This window comes from Benincasa hispida, chromosome 9, assembly GCF_027475165.1.
Source record: "Benincasa hispida cultivar pf3 chromosome 9, pf3_genome.v1.1, whole genome shotgun sequence".
Classification (NCBI taxonomy): domain Eukaryota; kingdom Viridiplantae; phylum Streptophyta; class Magnoliopsida; order Cucurbitales; family Cucurbitaceae; genus Benincasa; species Benincasa hispida.
Window position 1 is genome coordinate 72,687,543 of NC_143486.1, and position 18,803 is coordinate 72,706,345.

At 36.2% G+C, this 18,803-nt stretch overlaps 1 protein-coding gene and 1 pseudogene across 2 annotated transcripts; both read right to left on the reverse strand.

Annotated features, from left to right (window-relative positions):
- Positions 1–2,359: 2,359 nt before the first annotated feature.
- Positions 2,360–2,785, reverse strand: LOC150034059 (uncharacterized). The gene has a single exon (XM_090317203.1). The coding sequence runs from the start codon at positions 2,783–2,785 to the stop codon at positions 2,360–2,362; it is 426 nt and encodes a 141-aa protein (XP_090173329.1).
- Positions 2,786–4,000: 1,215 nt separating this feature from the next.
- Positions 4,001–9,487, reverse strand: LOC120084857 (uncharacterized; annotated as a pseudogene). The gene is made up of 10 exons (XR_016531776.1): positions 9,272–9,487; positions 8,777–8,851; positions 8,393–8,620; positions 7,748–7,834; positions 7,510–7,599; positions 7,304–7,419; positions 6,852–6,943; positions 5,888–6,056; positions 5,045–5,166; positions 4,001–4,365 (listed from the first exon to the last, which is right to left on the reverse strand). The product of XR_016531776.1 is annotated as an uncharacterized LOC120084857 (transcript).
- Positions 9,488–18,803: the final 9,316 nt, after the last annotated feature.

Below are 18,803 nucleotides of genomic sequence, written 5' to 3' on the forward strand. Positions count from 1 at the left end.
CCTTGTATCGATCGATCGTACCATCAGGTCAATACTTAACAATAAACACCCATTTGTAACCAACTGTCTTGTGTCCCTCGGGAAGAGTGACCTGTTCCCATGTGTCGTTCTTTTCAAGAGCTTTCATTTCTTCCATGACAGCGACTCTCCACTCAGGAATTTCCATAGCTGCATATATGCTGCTTGGTATTGTAACAGTGTCGAGGTTAGTAGTTAACGCTTTGAACACCGAAGACAAGTTACTATAAGACATATAACTCTGCATTGGGTACTTGGTACAAGACCTCGTTCCTTTCCTCAAAGCAATAAGAATGTCAAGAGAGGCATCACGATCTTCCAGTTCTTCTGATTTCTCATCACACTTAGTATCTTGCTTTGTCTCATCTGGGTCTTTTTGTTCTTCTGACTTCTCATCATACTCAATATCCTGTTTTGTCTCATCTGTACCTTCTTCAACATTTTCAGTCGGAACCTAGAGTTCATTATTGCCTTCACCCGTACCAGCCACATTCTCAGTACTGTCACTGTTACTGTCAGTACTATCATGGTGATCAGTATCCACATTAGTCACATTCTCGGTACTGTCTCTGCTTATACTACTTTCAACACAAGCATTATCACCACACATGTTATCATTATTAGGAATAGAAGACTTCGTACCTGGAACTGTCACTCGTTCTGACTCATGTACTAGAGCTGGAGAAGTGATCGGCGGCACTATTTCCTTTTTAAGATTCCTCCTATAGTACGTGATCCATGGGACTTTCTCGGTAGGAAGAATAGGAGCATTGACATTTGTGTTGGGAATGGACTCAGGTAAGTCTGGCAGGCAAGGACTTAGACCCCAGTTGGACTCTTCACTTATACTCTCCCTCAGAAGAGGACTAAGGGGAAAAAAGGGACGGTCTTCGAAGAAGGTAACATCCATGGAGACAAAACACTTGCGGGAAGAAGGATGGTAACATTTGTACCCGCATTAATGAAGGGGGTATCCCACAAAAATACACTTCTGAACCCGAGGGGTAAATTTGGTTCGATTAGGACCATAGGTATGGACAAACACAACACACCCGAATACATGAAGTGGAACATCAGGGGTAAGGCAGTTATCAGGGGTAAGGCAGTTATCAGGATATGACTCTTTGAAATAGTCAAAAGGAGTTTGGAACTTTAAGACCCGAGAAGGCATTCAGTTTATTAAGTGAGCTGCTGTCAAAACAGCATCTCCCCAGAGGTATGACAGAAGAGATGTGGATAGCATGAGTGATCGAACAACCTCAATTAGGTGACGGTTTTTTCGTTTAGCCACACCATTCTGTTGTAGGGTATAAGTACATGAACTTTGATGGATTATTCCTTTAGAGGCAAGGAATTCCCCGAGGTTATTATTAAAGAATTCTCGATCATTATCACTCCGAAGAATGGTGATTCTGCGTTGAGCTGGGTTTTTATAGAATTGTAGAACTGCTGGAAGACAGAAGTGACTTCAGACTTGTCAGTAAGGAGAAATACCCAGGTCAACCTAGTATGGTCGTCTATAAAGGTTACAAACCACCGTTTGTCAGTAGTGGTCGTAATCGGACAGACCCCACACATCACTATGGAAGAGGATGAAGGGTTTCGAAGGCTTATAAGGTTGGGGTTTGAACGAGACGCGAGGTTGTTTAGCTTGGACACACACATCCCATTTCAACTTAAAAACATTAATATTATGAAATAGATGGGGAAATAAATATTTCATATAATGAAAACTTGGATGTCCGAGACGAAAGTGCCATAACATATAATCAGTTTCAGAATTGGAAAAACAGGAAGACAATAAACTAGTCCTATCACAAATCCTAGAGGAGGCATCTTCAGTAAGGAAATAGAGCCCCCCATCATGCCAAGCAATGCCAATCGTCATCTCCGAGTTCAGATCCTGAAAAATAGCAACATCAGGTGAGAAGATAACACGACATTTCAAATCTTTGGTAATCTTACTAATAGATAACAAATTGTAAGAAATTTTAGGCACATGTAGAACGTCTTGGAAAACAAAACCCTCAAAGGGTGATAAACGGCCTTTCCTGACCATAGGGGTGAAGGATCCATCAGTGATCCTGATCCTCTCATTCCCAGCACTCGGGTAATAAGACAAGAACTGTTCGGACGTGCCAGTTAGATGGTCCGTAGCTCCTGAGTCTAGAATCCATGGTTTTCTACCATTTATACTAATAAGGCCACAAGAGTGATATGTACCTGATTGTGCGATTGCACTGACACCCATTGTACTAGAGCCATTCTGACTCGTCTCCTGATTCTGTGGTTGATGACCAGCTGTCGATTCACTTGCTAATGCTCGTCTAGGTCCTGATTGTCATCTTTTACCATTTGGAGGACGACCATATAGCTTCCAGCATTGCTCTTTAGTGTGCCAGGGCTTCTTATAGTGTTCACAGACCAGAGGTACTTTTCCATTTTGTTTGTCAGTTCCTGACACTTTAAACGCAATAGAATCTGTTGATTGAATTACTGGATTATTCATGACACTAGACCTATCTTCCTCAAGACGAATTTCAGAACACACTTCCATCAAAGAGGGTACTGAACGAGTTCCCAGAATTTGACTTCGCACAGCATCAAATTTTGGATTAAGCCCTGCCAAAAAATCATAGACCCAGTTTATCTCTTCGAACTGATAGTGCAAAACTCCTCCAGACAAACAGCTCCAATTCAACTCTCGACATAAATCCATCTCTTGCCAAATCACAGACAGCTTATTGAAGTAAGCTATGACATCCATGGTCCCCTATTTACATTCATGGACTTGTTTACGGAGCACATATAGTCGAGCTCCATTTTGTTGTTTAGAGTACAACTTTTTCACAGCCTCCTAAATATCCCTTGCAGTAGCAGCATACAACAGTGGTGTTCTAATTTGGGGTTCCATACTCCCTACTAACATAGATCGGAGTAGAGAATCCTCTCCTTTCCATATGCGTTCCCGAGGGTCGCCTTGTCTAGGTTTTGGTATTTCGCCAGTCAAATACCTAAACTTATGGCGACCCTCGAGAGCCATTCTCACAGATTGGGACTAAGAAAAATAATTATGGCCATTTAATTTCTCTCCTACAATACAATTAGCAGGATTTCCATAAAATAATTGAGCTGTAGATAAAGTAGGGAAATAAGTTACCGGGCTTCCTAAATAAGCTGGGCAATTAGAAATTTCTCCTCGACCATTTGACGTAGTTCCAAAAGCCTTTCCAAGACTGGCCATCTGTTGCTATATTGACTCATTCTGCTATTTAATCTAAAGCTACAACGGGGCCAACTGTTCCTGAACGTAATCAGATCTGCTTGGCTGGAAAGAATTAGAACCGCTCGATTGGAAAGAATTGTGAGAGATTCCGACAGCCATATGCGACGACAGCTTGAGAACATGGCTTGAGAGATCGAAGCTCGTGGCTGGGATCGGCGCTGACTCACGCAGCTGGGTATCAAATCTGGCGGCTGGAACAGGTGGAATCACGTGCGGCTGGGCATCGCGTGCGTCTGGAACAGCGTACGGCTGGGCGTCAACACCGGCGGCTAGGATCGGCGTTGGAGGAAGCTGATCATCTGACGCGTGCGGCTTGGACTCGACCGAGGGCTGCTAGGTATTTCGATCGTCTCCATAGGACGCTGAGGTTGGAGATCTGATTTGTTCGTGCAGCTGACTAGGGCCAGAAGCAGCAGACCCGTGCGGTTGGTGGTGTGATCCGAATCTTGATCTGTGCAGCTTGTTAATGGCTGATCCAATCATCTCCTGAAACTGGGGCATCATCATCTGAAAATACTGTTCCATGGCTGTTTGAACGACAACTTCGATTTCTGTAGTCATAGTGCCAGATGGCCCTTGCAATTCTCCTGTTGGGTTTTTCTCAATGGTGGCCAAGGTTTCATCTCACTCTGATACCATGATGAAAAGTAAAGAGAAGAGAAATGGCACACACTTGTTACGTGGAAAATCCTAGTATAGGGAGGAAAAACTACAGTGCAGAGAACTTTTATTATAATAATGTGATACAGAATAATGCCCGGAGGCTACAATTTAAATAGAAAAAGTTGAAACCCTAGGGTACACATGAAAAGACAAAAATGTCCCTAGGGCAAATATTCTATTTTCAACCAAATATATCAGAGAATGAAAATCTGTAAGAAACATCAGAGATAATCATGACTCTCAAGAGCTTGGCATGCACTTGCGATTTTTTTTGCAGGAGTTGCTTGAAAGAATGCAATTGCCGCAGACATTGCTTGCACCGGCATATCAAGATTAAACTTAAATCCCATTTCAGCAAAGGAGGATAGAAGAGCAACATGGTCACGCTATCAAAGAAGCTGTTTACAAACCGTTACCATATTCAAAGAAAATGGTGTGAACTAAGGGTCCACGAAGAACAACAAACCAAATAATTTTCTTACCAAACTAGATGTCCTACAATAACAATAATAAATTAATACTATAGAAAGCTGCATCGAGGGGGTAATTATACGGTTCGATAAACAAATAGTTAAGGGAAAATAAGAAATTTGAGCACATAAACAGACATGAATGCTTCAGTTGTCTAAGATATACTTTAGGCGATAACTAGATAAATACAATTGTGAACTAAATAATCGAGGGGGATATGATTGGTTTTTGTGGCTGTAAGAAGGGAGCTATGTTATTAACAACCATACTGACAGTAAACTGATCAAATAAGCTTGTAAAACCAAAACACTGTCAACATTTGAAGAGTAAAATGCAGACAGTTTACTGTTTATAACATGTAATTTACTATTGATGATGATGTTTTAAATATTAAATAAACTGTGTAGTCATAGTTTCAACATTGGTAAGTCTACAATCTTGCAATGTTGCACTTAAGAAGAGAGTGGCATGGATCAAACTTTAAATTGACAATTGTATTTAAACTAAACAAAAGGATCAAATGTTAAAAAGATAAATGTGAAGGAAATCATAGATTTGTGGTCTAATTTTGTTTATATTTTACCCAAATAATAATGCCATACAAACCTCTGCAGCTGCCAAAAACATTTTTGCGAGTGCTAGTTTCATGGTGTTCGGTAACTTCTTTGTAAGCCCAAAGTCGAGCAAAATTGGACGATGAGGAGGTTCCTTGCTGATGAGAAAATTCCCTGCACAAAGAACCAAAGAAGGCACTAAAGCAACTATTGTACTGGGTTGGTTACATCCTTAACATTTCCATAAAGCCAGTCTTATGATTCTTGTACTTATTCAGCTTTCTGAATTTCTGAGGACGTTTAGATAGCATGATTAGAAACTTCTTTTAGCAACGTAAAAAACTACCTTGTTTGGTAAGTTCTAATTACAGATTCATTACAGAAACGTCATGAAACAAAGAAATGTATTGACATGTTTTCATTGCTTTCTTTTCTTTGTTAAATTTACTATTCATATAGAGTAAATCATTATTTTGTGAACATAACTTGATACACGTTACTATTTTAAAATATTATGGAGAAAAAACAAATGAAAATAAAATAAGATAAGATAACTATCTATGCATTTGCTAAAATTGAAAAGAATTTAAAACAGTTTGGTTAATCTCTGAAATAGTTCTTAAAAGTACACCCCCAACAACTCCTGAGAATGTTCGTCTTGAAAATTAATATATATATATATATATAATTAATTTGGTCTTTTCACATCTACCCTCAAACATTTTCTTACAAGATACAAATTCATTTATATTATGAACTACAAAATGATTGGGCATTGCCTAATTCCAAGGTTGAATGAATTATTTACCAGAAACAAATCTTCTACTGCTATTTTTTTAAAAAATTAATTTACATTTATTTACATTAAAATGACTGCACATATATGATCAAGTACCAGGATGGGGATCGCCATTGAAAAATCCATCAACATAAATTTGGTGTGCATAAGCCCGTGTGATTTCTTCAACAATTTTTTGTTTGTCAATACCATATGCTTCCAGACTAGCAGAGTCATTTAAACGTATGCCGTCCATATACTCGAAAATTAGAACCCTCTCTGTTGACTGCCACAGAAACACAGAACAACAGCTAAGTATATAAGCAGCCTAATCTTTTATGCATATGCGGAACTACATAAGCAATAACTTCTCCATTCCAAATGCTTAGAAAATACACTAAGTGTTAAACATGTTGCTAAGTTATGAGCAAAGATCAATCCTTAAGATAATGACTTTTATGTTGTAGAGTTGCGTGGCATAGATGTGTATATATTCTTTGAAAAATTTTCAAATAAGCTAAAAAAGCAATTGGGAAACCTTCAACATGATTAACGTTTCTAGCTTACAACAATAGAACTTACTTTTCAAATTTTTTTTTTTTTTTGTTCAGTCTAGCAAATGCTGGGTGGAAGAACAAACTGTCGACCTGAGAGCAACTCGGATCGGCAATCTACCTTTCTAATTTTACTAATCTTTATCTCAAACAAGTTGTTATTGACGAAGTTCCTCAATAGTTCTTCAGCTCTTGACCGATAAAATATTTTCATTTGTCATTTATGTTGGCCTCTTAATATTGTAATAAATAAAAAAATTATGGGTTGTTTTTAAAATAGAAAAATGAATCAAAATATTTACAAAATATTAATAGATACTATCAACGTCTATCATTGATAATTCTAAAATTTTTCTATATCTTATAAATATTTTCAACCGTTTTACCATTTGAAATAACTTCCCTAAAATTATCATACAAATTACTTTCAAATAGTGCTACATTCTTAATTATAACCGTGACGATATGCTGATTCAATAGTAACCAGGCATTCTAGAAAATATGATATTATAAGGTAGGAAAATTGCCTGAACAACTTCCGGAATAAAAACATTTACATTCCCAAGGCCTTTATTGTCATCCGAGTAGCCAAGATTTCTAGACACCGTCCTGGTGTTCTCTACAAAATGAAATAAATAAATAATTTAAAAGAAAAGGGGAAAAAAAAGAGGCAAAGGAAATAATGAATTAGGTGGCTTTAATTTTAAATAAACGCCATGACCTGGAATTGAACAGATGCACGGAAGTAAACTATAATAATGAGTTTGGCCAATTAGGAATTTAGGTTACAGTGCAATATATAGATAATAACAGAAGAAGCAATCTATTGGCGTACTGGAAGAAGATGCATTGTTTCACTAAACAATATAAAACCATGGTTGGGTGCCAAACTCATGATAAGCTGAAATGCTGGGTAACGTAATCCTTCACTCAGCAACGATAGGCTAAGTGTCTTTTACAGTAAGTTCAAAAGGCATACCAGCTTCAAGATTGAAGTCGAGTTCTTTGAGAGTCTCTCGGCACCATTCATCTATAAGGGGATTAAGGTCACACTTCGGCTATCCAATCAACAACCGCCTTTGCATTCTTCAAGTCCTGAAAATAGTCATCATATGCTTATTAATCAGACAGAAGGCTCATCAAATGTCTTGATCAAACATCTTAAAGTCTATAGAACATACTAACCTCCAATATAACTGCCTTTATGCCATCGTGTTGCACTTTGATAACCACCTCCCTTCCATCAAGCAAAGTTGCTCGGTGCACTTGGGCTATCTAACAGAATCAAATGCGATAAATAAGGGAATTTTCAAACTTGGAAATCCTACACCTGAAATAAAATATCTACTGGTTGAGAACCTACTCTAGTGACTCAACTGTATTCTACAAGTAACAACTGTTAGGGTAAGATTTAAGATCTTACAGATGCAGTTACTAGGGGTGCTTCCACAAAGTTTGCAAATATATCAGTGATTCGTTTCCCCAACTCTTTATGTATGGTCTGGCGAAACTGTAATGGAAAGAAGTATAACGAACATGCCAATTAGAAATCTGAGAAACAATGCTATAAGCTTCTGAGGTTTAGCCTGCCACAAACATGGCAAGATTTAAAAAGAATTGAAGAAGATATAACTTCCTCACCATCTCATGATAAGGAACTGTACATTCGCATCAAGGATTTGAAATGTTCGAAGACTTTTTGCAGGCAAAGATTTATAAGGCAGGCGAATGAATATTAACAATTAACTAAAAGAGAAATGAAGCATGTTTAATTGAGAAATTGTGACGTAACCTAAAAGGACCAAAGGAGATAATTCTCCAAAAATCAAGTTTATGAATCTTATTAGAATGATAAAGATGTGTAGAATACATGAGAAGGACCATATTTATCTAGGACTCACACACAAATGAGGGTAAAATGGATTAACCTAGGGATTCACATCCTACCTCCATCATATTGTGATTGGAATAAGCACAGTAGCTATTAAAGGTCTATCTCATTTATCAATCTATGATCAATTAATTAATTTTCTTCTCGTTCACAAAAATAAAAAGCATAAAAGATAACCTCTTGTAAAGGACGAGGAGAGAGAGAGTCTTGTAGCTGTTTGAGGACGCGTATGTAAGCATCAGGGACAACATCTGCTCGAGTAGATAAATACTGTCCAAATTTCACCCACAGCCCTTCCAGCTCTATCATCAAACTCAATGCACGCTTTGCATTACGCTCATGTGCTTCTTCCCATAAGGCTGGATTTTTAGATTTGCTAATCCACTTCTCTCTTTTTTGTAATGCCTTCAGAAATACCCACAAAATTAAAATTAATAAATTATTAATTATTTAAAAAAAAAAAAAAAAAAAAAAAAAAACAAATATAAGCAGGTGAATTTGTTTCTTGCTTGAAGAAAACAGTGGAGAGGTAAACAGGGATGAGGGATGAGGGAACTTTGCCTTATAATCCAGGTACATCACTAAAGCCAGGGTAAAAACTTTAATTCTTCTTCTGTAGATTTTCCCCCATGCCATCTGATAGAATCAGGTCGAGAAGAAGAAAACAATTACTTTACTTCGCACTGTCAGGAGTTAAGCCACCTTGTTTTCTCCAATCTCAACTATATTAAGCATCGCTGATCATTTTTCACGCAATGACTTTCACACATGCACATTTCAGGAAACTATGAACTGCCTAGAAAGCATCAAATTCAACAAACAAAAAAAATTTAAAGAATATGCACTGTAGAATCACTTCCCCAACGGCGACAACAGAGATTTCGGGAATCACAGGATTACAACCTAACACATAACGTAAAATTCAATAATGCAATTGATGAAAAATGATGATCCTCACAATTCCAGCTTCTAATTATGCGCATGCCGTATGCTTGATACCTAACATTATCAAAAAGCAGCAAGAGAGAGAGAAGAGAGAGAAAATCATCACTAAACTGAGAAATTCATCGGAGGAAATTAAATCAGATGAACCAGGGGAAAACTGAAAATCTCAAAACAAGACTCGAAGAACAGTGCAGAATCAAAAGAAATAGGGATCGAAATTTCGCAATTCGATTCTGATATTGTCGTTTTCAGTTGGTTTTTTTTCCCTTGAATTAGAGTTTTCTTTTCCTCTTCCTTTTCCTCGGTGATGTGATGCGGTTTTGCAATTCGATCACCGAACTTTTTCTGCGACAAAAACTGTCATATTTATATCAATATTTTACGTCAGTTAAAACCAATCAGAAATAGACACGCCGACAGTTGGTGGGTCCCAAGGTGTGTGAATAATGAATTTAGTTATCTCCTTATGGGAAAATATTGAAAATGCTACGGACCGTCCTTTCCCGTACGATTAGAGCATTGGGAAATGTTTTTTTATTTTTTTTTTGCAAAAAGTACAACAATTTTGCGTTGGGATCAAAAGCCAGAATGTTCCGAGATCCATACAATTAGCACTACCAACCCAAATTATAAGGATTAGATTAGGTTGGTTTTGATGGTTAGGTTAAATTGGGTTGAATTTTTTTATTTTTTTTAATTAAGTTGAATTTGAATTACCTTTTAAAAATTCGATTGATCCAATCCAATATGAATTTTTAATATACAAAATGAAGCAAAATTTCAGGATCTATTAATAGTAGACTGAACCGAATAGATTTGGATAGATTTTGAAATTTTGCTATATTTTGTAAATATTTTAGTTCATTTTCCTATATTGAAAACAACCCAATATTATAACTCACATATATTTTTATCGATGTTTGTATGAAGTTTATAATAGATTTCTTAGATTTTGATATTAACATTTGAGTTTCATGAAATTTTAATTTTTAGTATGTGTTGTACACAAATTTAGGTATTTTAAGTTAATAAAAAATGTAATTAAAAAATAAATAATAAATAATTCAACAACCCAACTCAATCCAACTTGAATTTTAGGGTTAGGTTGGGTTGGAGACCTTATTCGGGTCATTCGGATAGCCAATCCGACCAACATGAACTTTTGAGTTGGACCAAAAAAATCTCTCCAATGTACATCTTATTTTCATTAGTTATGTCGTGCGATCTGAGATTTTTTTTCTTTAAATATTTATTCTTGATTTGTGTGTATGCATTTTTTATTGTGTATTAATTGGTTTTTTTCCTTGTTGGTTTGTTAGCTCTTTTGAGTGTATTGTTTTTGTCTATTAACTCTTTTAAATGGTTATATATATATATATATAATCTCTCTAATTATCTTTAATCACCTTTAATCTTTTCTAAAATGTATTGATTTTTTTAATGAAACTTTTAGTTAAATAAATGTTTACTATAAATAAGTATACGATTTTAGTTAAATTTGAAAATAATAGATCAGTATGTCGAGTTTGACCAAGTTCTTAACCTAGAATCTAATTGTACTTTTTATAAACTCCAAGTTTTAGTTTTTTTTTTTTTTTGGTGGAAAATATGTTTTAGAACAATTCTAATGATAAAGTTTAGAGGAGAAAATATTGAAGAAATAATTACGAAACTAACCAAGTACTTTTTTTACAATATAATTATTTTTTAAAAAAATTGTAGATTAACAGTGGCATTAAAAATAAAACATTCTTTCATAAAATAATAGTAACCTGATTTACAATAAAAATATTATTATATTTAAAATTTTCGTTAATGTGAAAATTATATAAAAGAAATTATTATAATTTATAATTATGTTTACTTGATTCTATTTAAAAACTATCACTAATGCCAATTATTTAATTTGAGAATTTTCTCTAATACATATGACTGAGATTGAAATGAAACTCGATAAAATGCTGAAATTGATTCACTCCTAAAAGTTTATAAATTATATCGTTTAAGATTATTTTAAGTGAAACAATTTCAAAGTTTAATAATCTGAATTAATTTTCTCTCATAGTATAGAAATTTAAAAATAAAAAAAAAACCCTAAAATACACGCACCGTCCATAAATGTTTTAAAGTTAAATTAAAGAATTTTAAAAAAAAATGTTAAAATACATTGTAGGTGTCCCACACATAAAAGTTATATACTAAATTTAAAAGGTACATTGTGTTTGCCAATAATAGTTTAGCTAAACTCCGGAAATAATAAGATTTTTGGTAAAAAGTATGTCACTCACGTGAGACCACTTTTTATAATATCCCGTTTGCCCTTCATATGGTCTTCCATAAAAAATATTGGATATAGTGTAATTGGTATAACCTGAATCAGGTTATTAGTTTTGAACCCTACAGACGTTAGACAAAGAAGTGGCACATTTTTTGCCCAATTTGAAATTTGAAATTTGAATTGATAGTTTTTCTTCATATTGGATTTCTATAACTATTTTTCGAATCCATTAAAAAAAATAAAATCAATCTCTCAATCTTTCTCTCTCCATTTAAATTTCAATTTATTGTAAATCTTTAAATTTACATTATCTTTTTAATTTTTTTGTTAACTTATTAGATTATTATTAACATATTTAATTCCAACGTCGGATTCTTCGATTTTTTTATCAGTTTTAGCACTTATCATATTATTGTAGTTATATTTATATCAGTTTTTACTAATTAACTAACATACACTTACATACAGTGTAATTGTACTGTAAATTTATGAAATTTTAACTATCATTGTTTTCCTGATTCGTTATTATAACAGAATTTTGTATATTTCTGAATTTTCTCCATGAATATCTATCAAAATCTATCTTTTGTTATCATATTCGATTTTATCCCATCCTTTTTCGATTATTTATACATTTTTCTTATCAATTTCGATTTTATCTTATTCTTTTCGATTTGTTTATATATCTTGTTATCAAATTCAATTTTATGTAACCTTCCTTTTTCGAATTGATTCAGTTTTATCTAATTCTTTTTCAATTTTTCTATATATTTAAATATTTGTATTCTTATCACGGTTTACCTATTTTTTTTATTTCATGCATTTTTTTGTTTATATTATTACTGCTTATATAATTTATCTTTTTTAAAATTGTTGGAGATTTGATTTGTTGGCGGTATAATTTTCTCTAATGTAGTGGTTCTGCAGATATCTCAAATAAAGTATTAACATCCAATTGTGACATCAGAGTATTTTCCTGCAGAATATTTTCCATGTTTAGAAATATCCGGGTGTGATATTTAGTATCGATTTATTCCTTTTTTAAGTGTAGTTTTTGTCACACCTCCTCTCGAGCTCACATCTTGAACCCAAAAAGAGGCGTAAGGATGGTAGATACCACCATTTTGTGATACCTACTGTCAATCTAAACCTGTTTTGCTTACTAAACTCGAGCTAAATGATTAAGCAACAACTCTTGGCTAAACTTATTTTTATCACAACAGATACAAAGTTTTCACAATTCTCAACTCAACTGGGTAATTCCAGATTCTTAACTACAAAAACTCATAATAGTAGCTAAGCTCGGAAGTGTGGCTACAGTGTGACAGATCTTGACCTTAGTAGCACCTTGGAACTCATGGTCTTCTGCTATCTAGGAAGGAAAACATAAAAGAAAAGAATGAGCTTCAAGAAGCTCAGTGAGTGGTAAACAACTTACAGGGTCTCTTTCAACCCATAAAGATAAATAGCTCAAATAGCATATCCATAAAGCGAGGTTACTACTCAAATCCCAAGCTCAAACGAGTATTTCTCTATTCTACCTACACACACAGTAGATAGTTAAATATATTCCTCATATTATTACTACTATGTCTCCTATGTGTACATAGATCCCCTCTTATGGGCTCAAAAGTTAAACCCGTCAGCTCTCTGACCATCTCATACGAGGTTCTGCCACAGGCTCAGGAACTAGGTCTTCTAACCCCCATACCATCCCGTGCGTCATACTTTAATCCTCATTCAAGCTACTCATTCAACAACATAAACTTAGAATTTAAAAAGATATACTTAGGACCATAAAGGAATACCACTCACAGTTTACTTAGCAGAGGTTCTTTTACTTTCCAAGCCTTCTAGTTTCCTTGTTTCCTTTGGAATCTTGAGCCTCCACTTAGCTCAAAGTTAGCTTAGAAACTCGTGTTTAGGGCTAGAATAAATTTAGAATACCTTATTGGCCCTAAACATAGCTTACCAACTCCAACGGACATTAAAACAGGATTTGGATCAACTCAGAACCACTGTGGATGCATGATAGCCTTCCTTAGCACCAGTTGGACGCATGGTTGGCTCCCTAGGCCAGTCGGACGCGTGGTACACCATCTTGGACGCATGGGCTACCTTCCTAACTCATCATCACAGACTCAGATGGACGCCTGAACTACTTCATGGATGCATGGTTGGTCTACTCCAACGCATGCTCTTCCTCCAAAACCCTAATTCTCTCCAATACTCCCCCTTTTAAGTCCTCTTTAGAGAGCTTTGACTTTTCATGGGGAATGAGGCTCCTTTGGGATATTTATAGGCCTTAGAAAACCATCCTCATCATCCCCTCAAGGCACCAATGCATGACACCACCTACTTAAAGAAGATCCAAGTGTCTTCTTCATGCAAGGTCCAACACTTAGCCTTTGACACCTCCTACTTGCATGAAAGGCTAGGTTTCTTCACCTACCTTAGGTCAACTCATGCTACCCTCTGAAGTTTCATTCCAACACTTTGCATGCTCCTCAAGGTACCTTAGGCATCCACCTCATGCTTTGACACTTAGTCAAATTTACGTCATGTTGTTACTTAACTTCCTAAGGTGTCCACCTCCGAGTTAGCAACCTCCTCCTTAGAAATTTGGTCAAACTAGTGTATGCATAACCTAAATCTTCACCCATCATGCGTCCAAACGTGTCCATTTATCAAGCATGCGTCCAAACACTCCATTTTCCACACCCTAGGCATCCAACATGCCCCTACTATGGTGTGTGTCCAACAAGCTGTCCAACACTTAGTCAAATTTTCAACCCTAAATGTTCCATGTGTTCCACTCCTACTCAACTTTTGCACACCTAATTTCACCAGTTGAAGGTTCTCCTAAGTCTCTTAACTCCCTCCAAACTATAGTCTAAACACTTTAGTCACATTTCAACTTCTCTAGTGGCTATGCATCAAACTCTCACTTTCAACACTTAGCCAAATTTTCAGCTTTAACACACCATGCGTTCACCACTCTCACACTACGCATCCAACCCTATTTTCTCACTTTGTCGTGCAAAGTTCAATGCATGGTTGTCCAACACTTAACCAATTCTTCCCCCTATGGACTAAACTATGCGTTCAACTCCTGCCATTAACACTAAGCCAATTTTTTGACCATGCTATAAGTTCAAACTTCCCCTCTCAAGGTTCAAATGCATGGCTTCATTTTCTCCTAAGTGTTTAGGCACATTTATCCCTCCTAAATGCTCAACTATGCTTCCAATCTTCATTTTTAATACTTAGCTAAATTTTGCTGCTTTTAGGCCAACTCATGCCCTTAAGCTTTTCTAGGCCCAAAGCATAGTTTAAACACTTAACCAAAATTCTGACTCCAATCTACTATGCTTTCAATTCTTGAATTCCAACATTTTTCTCTCAATACTTGACCAAACTTTTTTTATCCTCTTCTTTTGTAGATAAACACATACTTCACTTCTAACCACATGGTCCTAACACTTAAAATTTTTTCTAAGTGCCAATGTTCCCTCTAAAGCATAGTTCAGACACTTAGCCAAAATTCTACCCTTCAAATTTCCAGCTTAGGTTCCCATCAAGTATTCTTAACTCCAAGGCATAGTTTAGGGACTTAGCCAAACTTTTTTTCCTTCCAAGGTTTTAAATATGAGTTCTTCTCTCAACCTAAGGAATCTTGTGAGAGTCCAGGTGTTACAACTTTTTATTCCTAATGAAGGCTTATTTTCTTTATTGGGTGTGTTTATTTAAAGTGAGTTTTGTAGACCGTTTAGGATTGCCACATTTTTGTAATTGAGAAAGACGTTTTTCTGTACTTCGACCAAACAATTCTACATCATGTTCTTGCTCGTTTGCTCACTCTGCATGTTATCCATCTATTGAGTGAAACATTTTGAAAAGTTTTATAGTCTTAAGGGGAGCCTAACCCATTGCTAACAAAGAAGGGATTCTTAGTCTTATGGGAAGCCTAAAACTTAACTTCAGAGAAGGAATTCTTTGTCTTAGGGGGACCTAAGCGTTTTCAGTGAAGGGAGTTTACTGGTCCAAGAGGAAGATATTCAAGTTGAGAGGAGTCTCACACACTGTCAGGTGCTGAAGTGTCAGATGCTAATATTAACATACTTAAGGGGAGCCTAAGTTTAGTTGGGAGGGAGTCTCACATCTAAGGGGAGCCTAGGTGCAGTGTGAGTTAAGCTCTACGTGAGCCACTGTAGTAGTTGTTGTATTACAGATAAGTACTATGCTATAAATTACTTAACTCTTTAATATTAATGGATTATCTTTCCTAGGCTTTCTGCCCCCTAGACGTAGATGGTCATCACCAAACTGGGTTACTAACTACTGTGTACTTTTACTTGTTTACTTATTGTTGGTATTTTTTGTTGTTACAGTTGTTGTCAGTGCTTTCTATTTAAGATCTATATATTGAATAATGAGTCACCTAGCTCTTTTTCAATTGGTATTAGAGTGACTCACCTTTATCTCAGGTGCTTTGATCATGGAAAGAATCAAAGAAGGAGGCTCTACCACCCATCCACTTGTTCTTGATGGAACAAACTATTCTTACTGGAAAGCTCGAATGACTGCCTTTTTGAAGTCTATTGATAGAAAAACTTGGAAGGTTGTTGTATCCGGATGGACTCATCCTACCATCAAAACTGATGATGGAAAGGAAATTTTGAATTCAGGATCTTAGTGGTCTAGAGAAGAAGATGAAGACTCTTTGGGAAATTCTCGTGCCTTGAATGCCATATTCAATGGTGTAAATCGTAACATATTCAGATTAATTAACATTTGTGTCTCAACTAAGGAAACGTGGGACATATTGTCTGTTGCTCATTAGGGAACATCTAAAGTAAAGATGTCCAGGTTGCAGTTGATGGTATCAAAGTTTGAGCATCTTAAAATGCACGATGAAGAATCCATTACTGAATTTAATGTACGTTTTCTTGCAAATGAGTCGTTTGCTCTCGGAGAAAAGATTCTAGAAGAAAAACTTGTCAGAAAGGTACATAGATCTCTACCCAAGATATTTTACATAAAAGTCACTACTATTGAGGAAGTTCAAGATATAACAAAGTTGAGAGTAGACAAATTATTTGGCTCCTTACTCACTTTTGAAATGTCCCTAGATGAGAAAGTTCAAAATAAAAATTAGGAAATTGCCTTTTAATCCGCGGTTATGAACAAAACGCAATTTGATTCCATTTAATTCAATTTTTTTTTAACAAATCCCCCTTTAAATTTTCTATCACTATTTTTTTACATTTTAAATCGTATATATTTTAGTTTACTAACTTGCACCTCCCCACCCAACCCAACCCCCCCTCCCCCCACTTTTTTGCAGCTATGAACAAAACGCAAGGTAGCTTGGGGGTCAATTTTAACATTCATCTTGCTAGCCCGATTCTATTCTGTGACCTGAAGATTCTACCTTAAGTCCTTGAGGATCTTAGCACTCTATTGGATCTGATCTTAGTATGCGACCTGAGGATTCCATCAGTCCCAGCCTCAGTCTTTGACTTGAGTATTCTGTCAGTTTCAAACTCAGTGCTCTAACGACTCTGATCTTTGCCCCCTATTGGCTTCGATCTCAGTATGCGGCCTGAAGATTCCGTCAGTCCCAGCCTCAGTCTTTGACTTGAGCTTTCCATCGGTTTCCAATTCAATGCTCTAACGGCTTTGATCTCTACCCCTCATTGGTTTCGATCTTAGTACGTAGTCTGAGTTGATGGAAGAAATATTTTGGTTTTGTTGATATTTTGCTATGCGTCGATGGTCAGGCATTGATCATGCATTGATGGTGCATGCGATGTTCAATAAGTTGAAGAATATGAAATATGCATTAATCGTGTATGCGATGACCATGCGTTCTTGTCACAAGTTTTCTTGCTCTCTCGCTAAGTATAACGAGAACGTAAGTTTCTCGGGATGATCCGAGGTCGAACACAGGGACTTGCAACTAAATGATGTTCATAAAGTAATGTGTTTGAGTCGGTGAATAAAAATAAAGAGAAAGAAGTCGATTAACTATGCGCTACTTCTACTCCTAACTAAACAGACTGAGCAACTAAAGTTTGTCTATGAGAATTAGCGGAGATGCGACAACCGTTAACGTCTAAAGAGATGCATGGAGAAGTAGAGTTGAAGAGAAATTTTACCAAGTCATTAAGTTTGTCACAAGGGTAATCCCAGCTCGCCACACTAACCCATTGCACACCTCTCGATGGTTAGCCACATGCTTATATCTCTATAACGCATGGTTGCATTGAGCATAAGATTATTCCTATCTCTAGGAACACTGCTTACTTTGCTTAGTGAGTTCCACTACTTACCTTTTAGAGCAGTTGGTTATAGCTATTCAGCTCATAGACAAGAATTGTGATAGCCTCGCACTAAGAAAAGAGGATTGACATACTATACTCGCGCAATGCACACCTCTCGATGGTTTACTACATGCATCATATCACTATGTCGCATGATTGAGTATGCAATAACTCTTGCAATTTGCATTTAACTCATTGCAATGAAAGTAAAAGGTGGTAAAGTAGAAGATGATGATGAAAATGATGTTGAAGGAACTAAAAAGATGCATTGATTACAGAATGTATTAATGTCTTCAGCCAAAATGTAATACAACACAGAGGTAAGAAGAAAGGTGGAGGGCTAAATGTAGGCAATCTCTTGCTTTCATCAGATGTGTGTCAACGCTGTCGGTGGTGCAATGGATGGAGTAGTCTCTCTCGAGCTCTATCTCTGGCGAAGCTCCGGTCATCAATCGGAGGAAGTTGTGGAAGTGAAGAACTCTCAAAGAATGTCTTGCTCATGTTCTCGTCTGTGATCACAGGAATCTGCTCAAGGCAAAAGTCTCGGATGCTCTAAATTTGGGCTCCAAGGCTCTATTTGTAGAGCTCAAACGCCGACAACATTAGTAATCTCGCACTTTCCCTGCCATTCTTGTCGTAGTAGGTGAAATGTCATCATGATCTTATCTCTTTGATACTCTTGAGGTATGCGTTCATGATTGTTTTTTCTAGAGTATCAACGTATCCCACCCACTTCGCGATCATCTTCTCATTGTGGCTATCGTTGTAGCTGCGCTTCTCATGCGACCAAATTTTCTTCATTAAGATCAACGCATACGATCAACTTTATGATGGTTTGGGATCAACGCATGCGATCAATTTCTGCGAAAACAACAAAAATAGACATTTTGACGTAAGATAACACATGATATAGGGTTAGTAGAATTTTCAGCGTTGATCGACACAAGCTCATTTTTTCACATGAATCCTTAGTCATTTTAATGCATATTTTGCTCATTAACCCTCATAATTCTAAGTAAAAGGCTACAATAGCTTGTAT

Coding starts and splice junctions, on each gene's coding strand:
- LOC150034059 (XM_090317203.1), bottom strand. CDS start 2,785: ATGGATGTCATAGCTTACTTCAATAAGCTGTCTGTGATTTGGCAAGAG.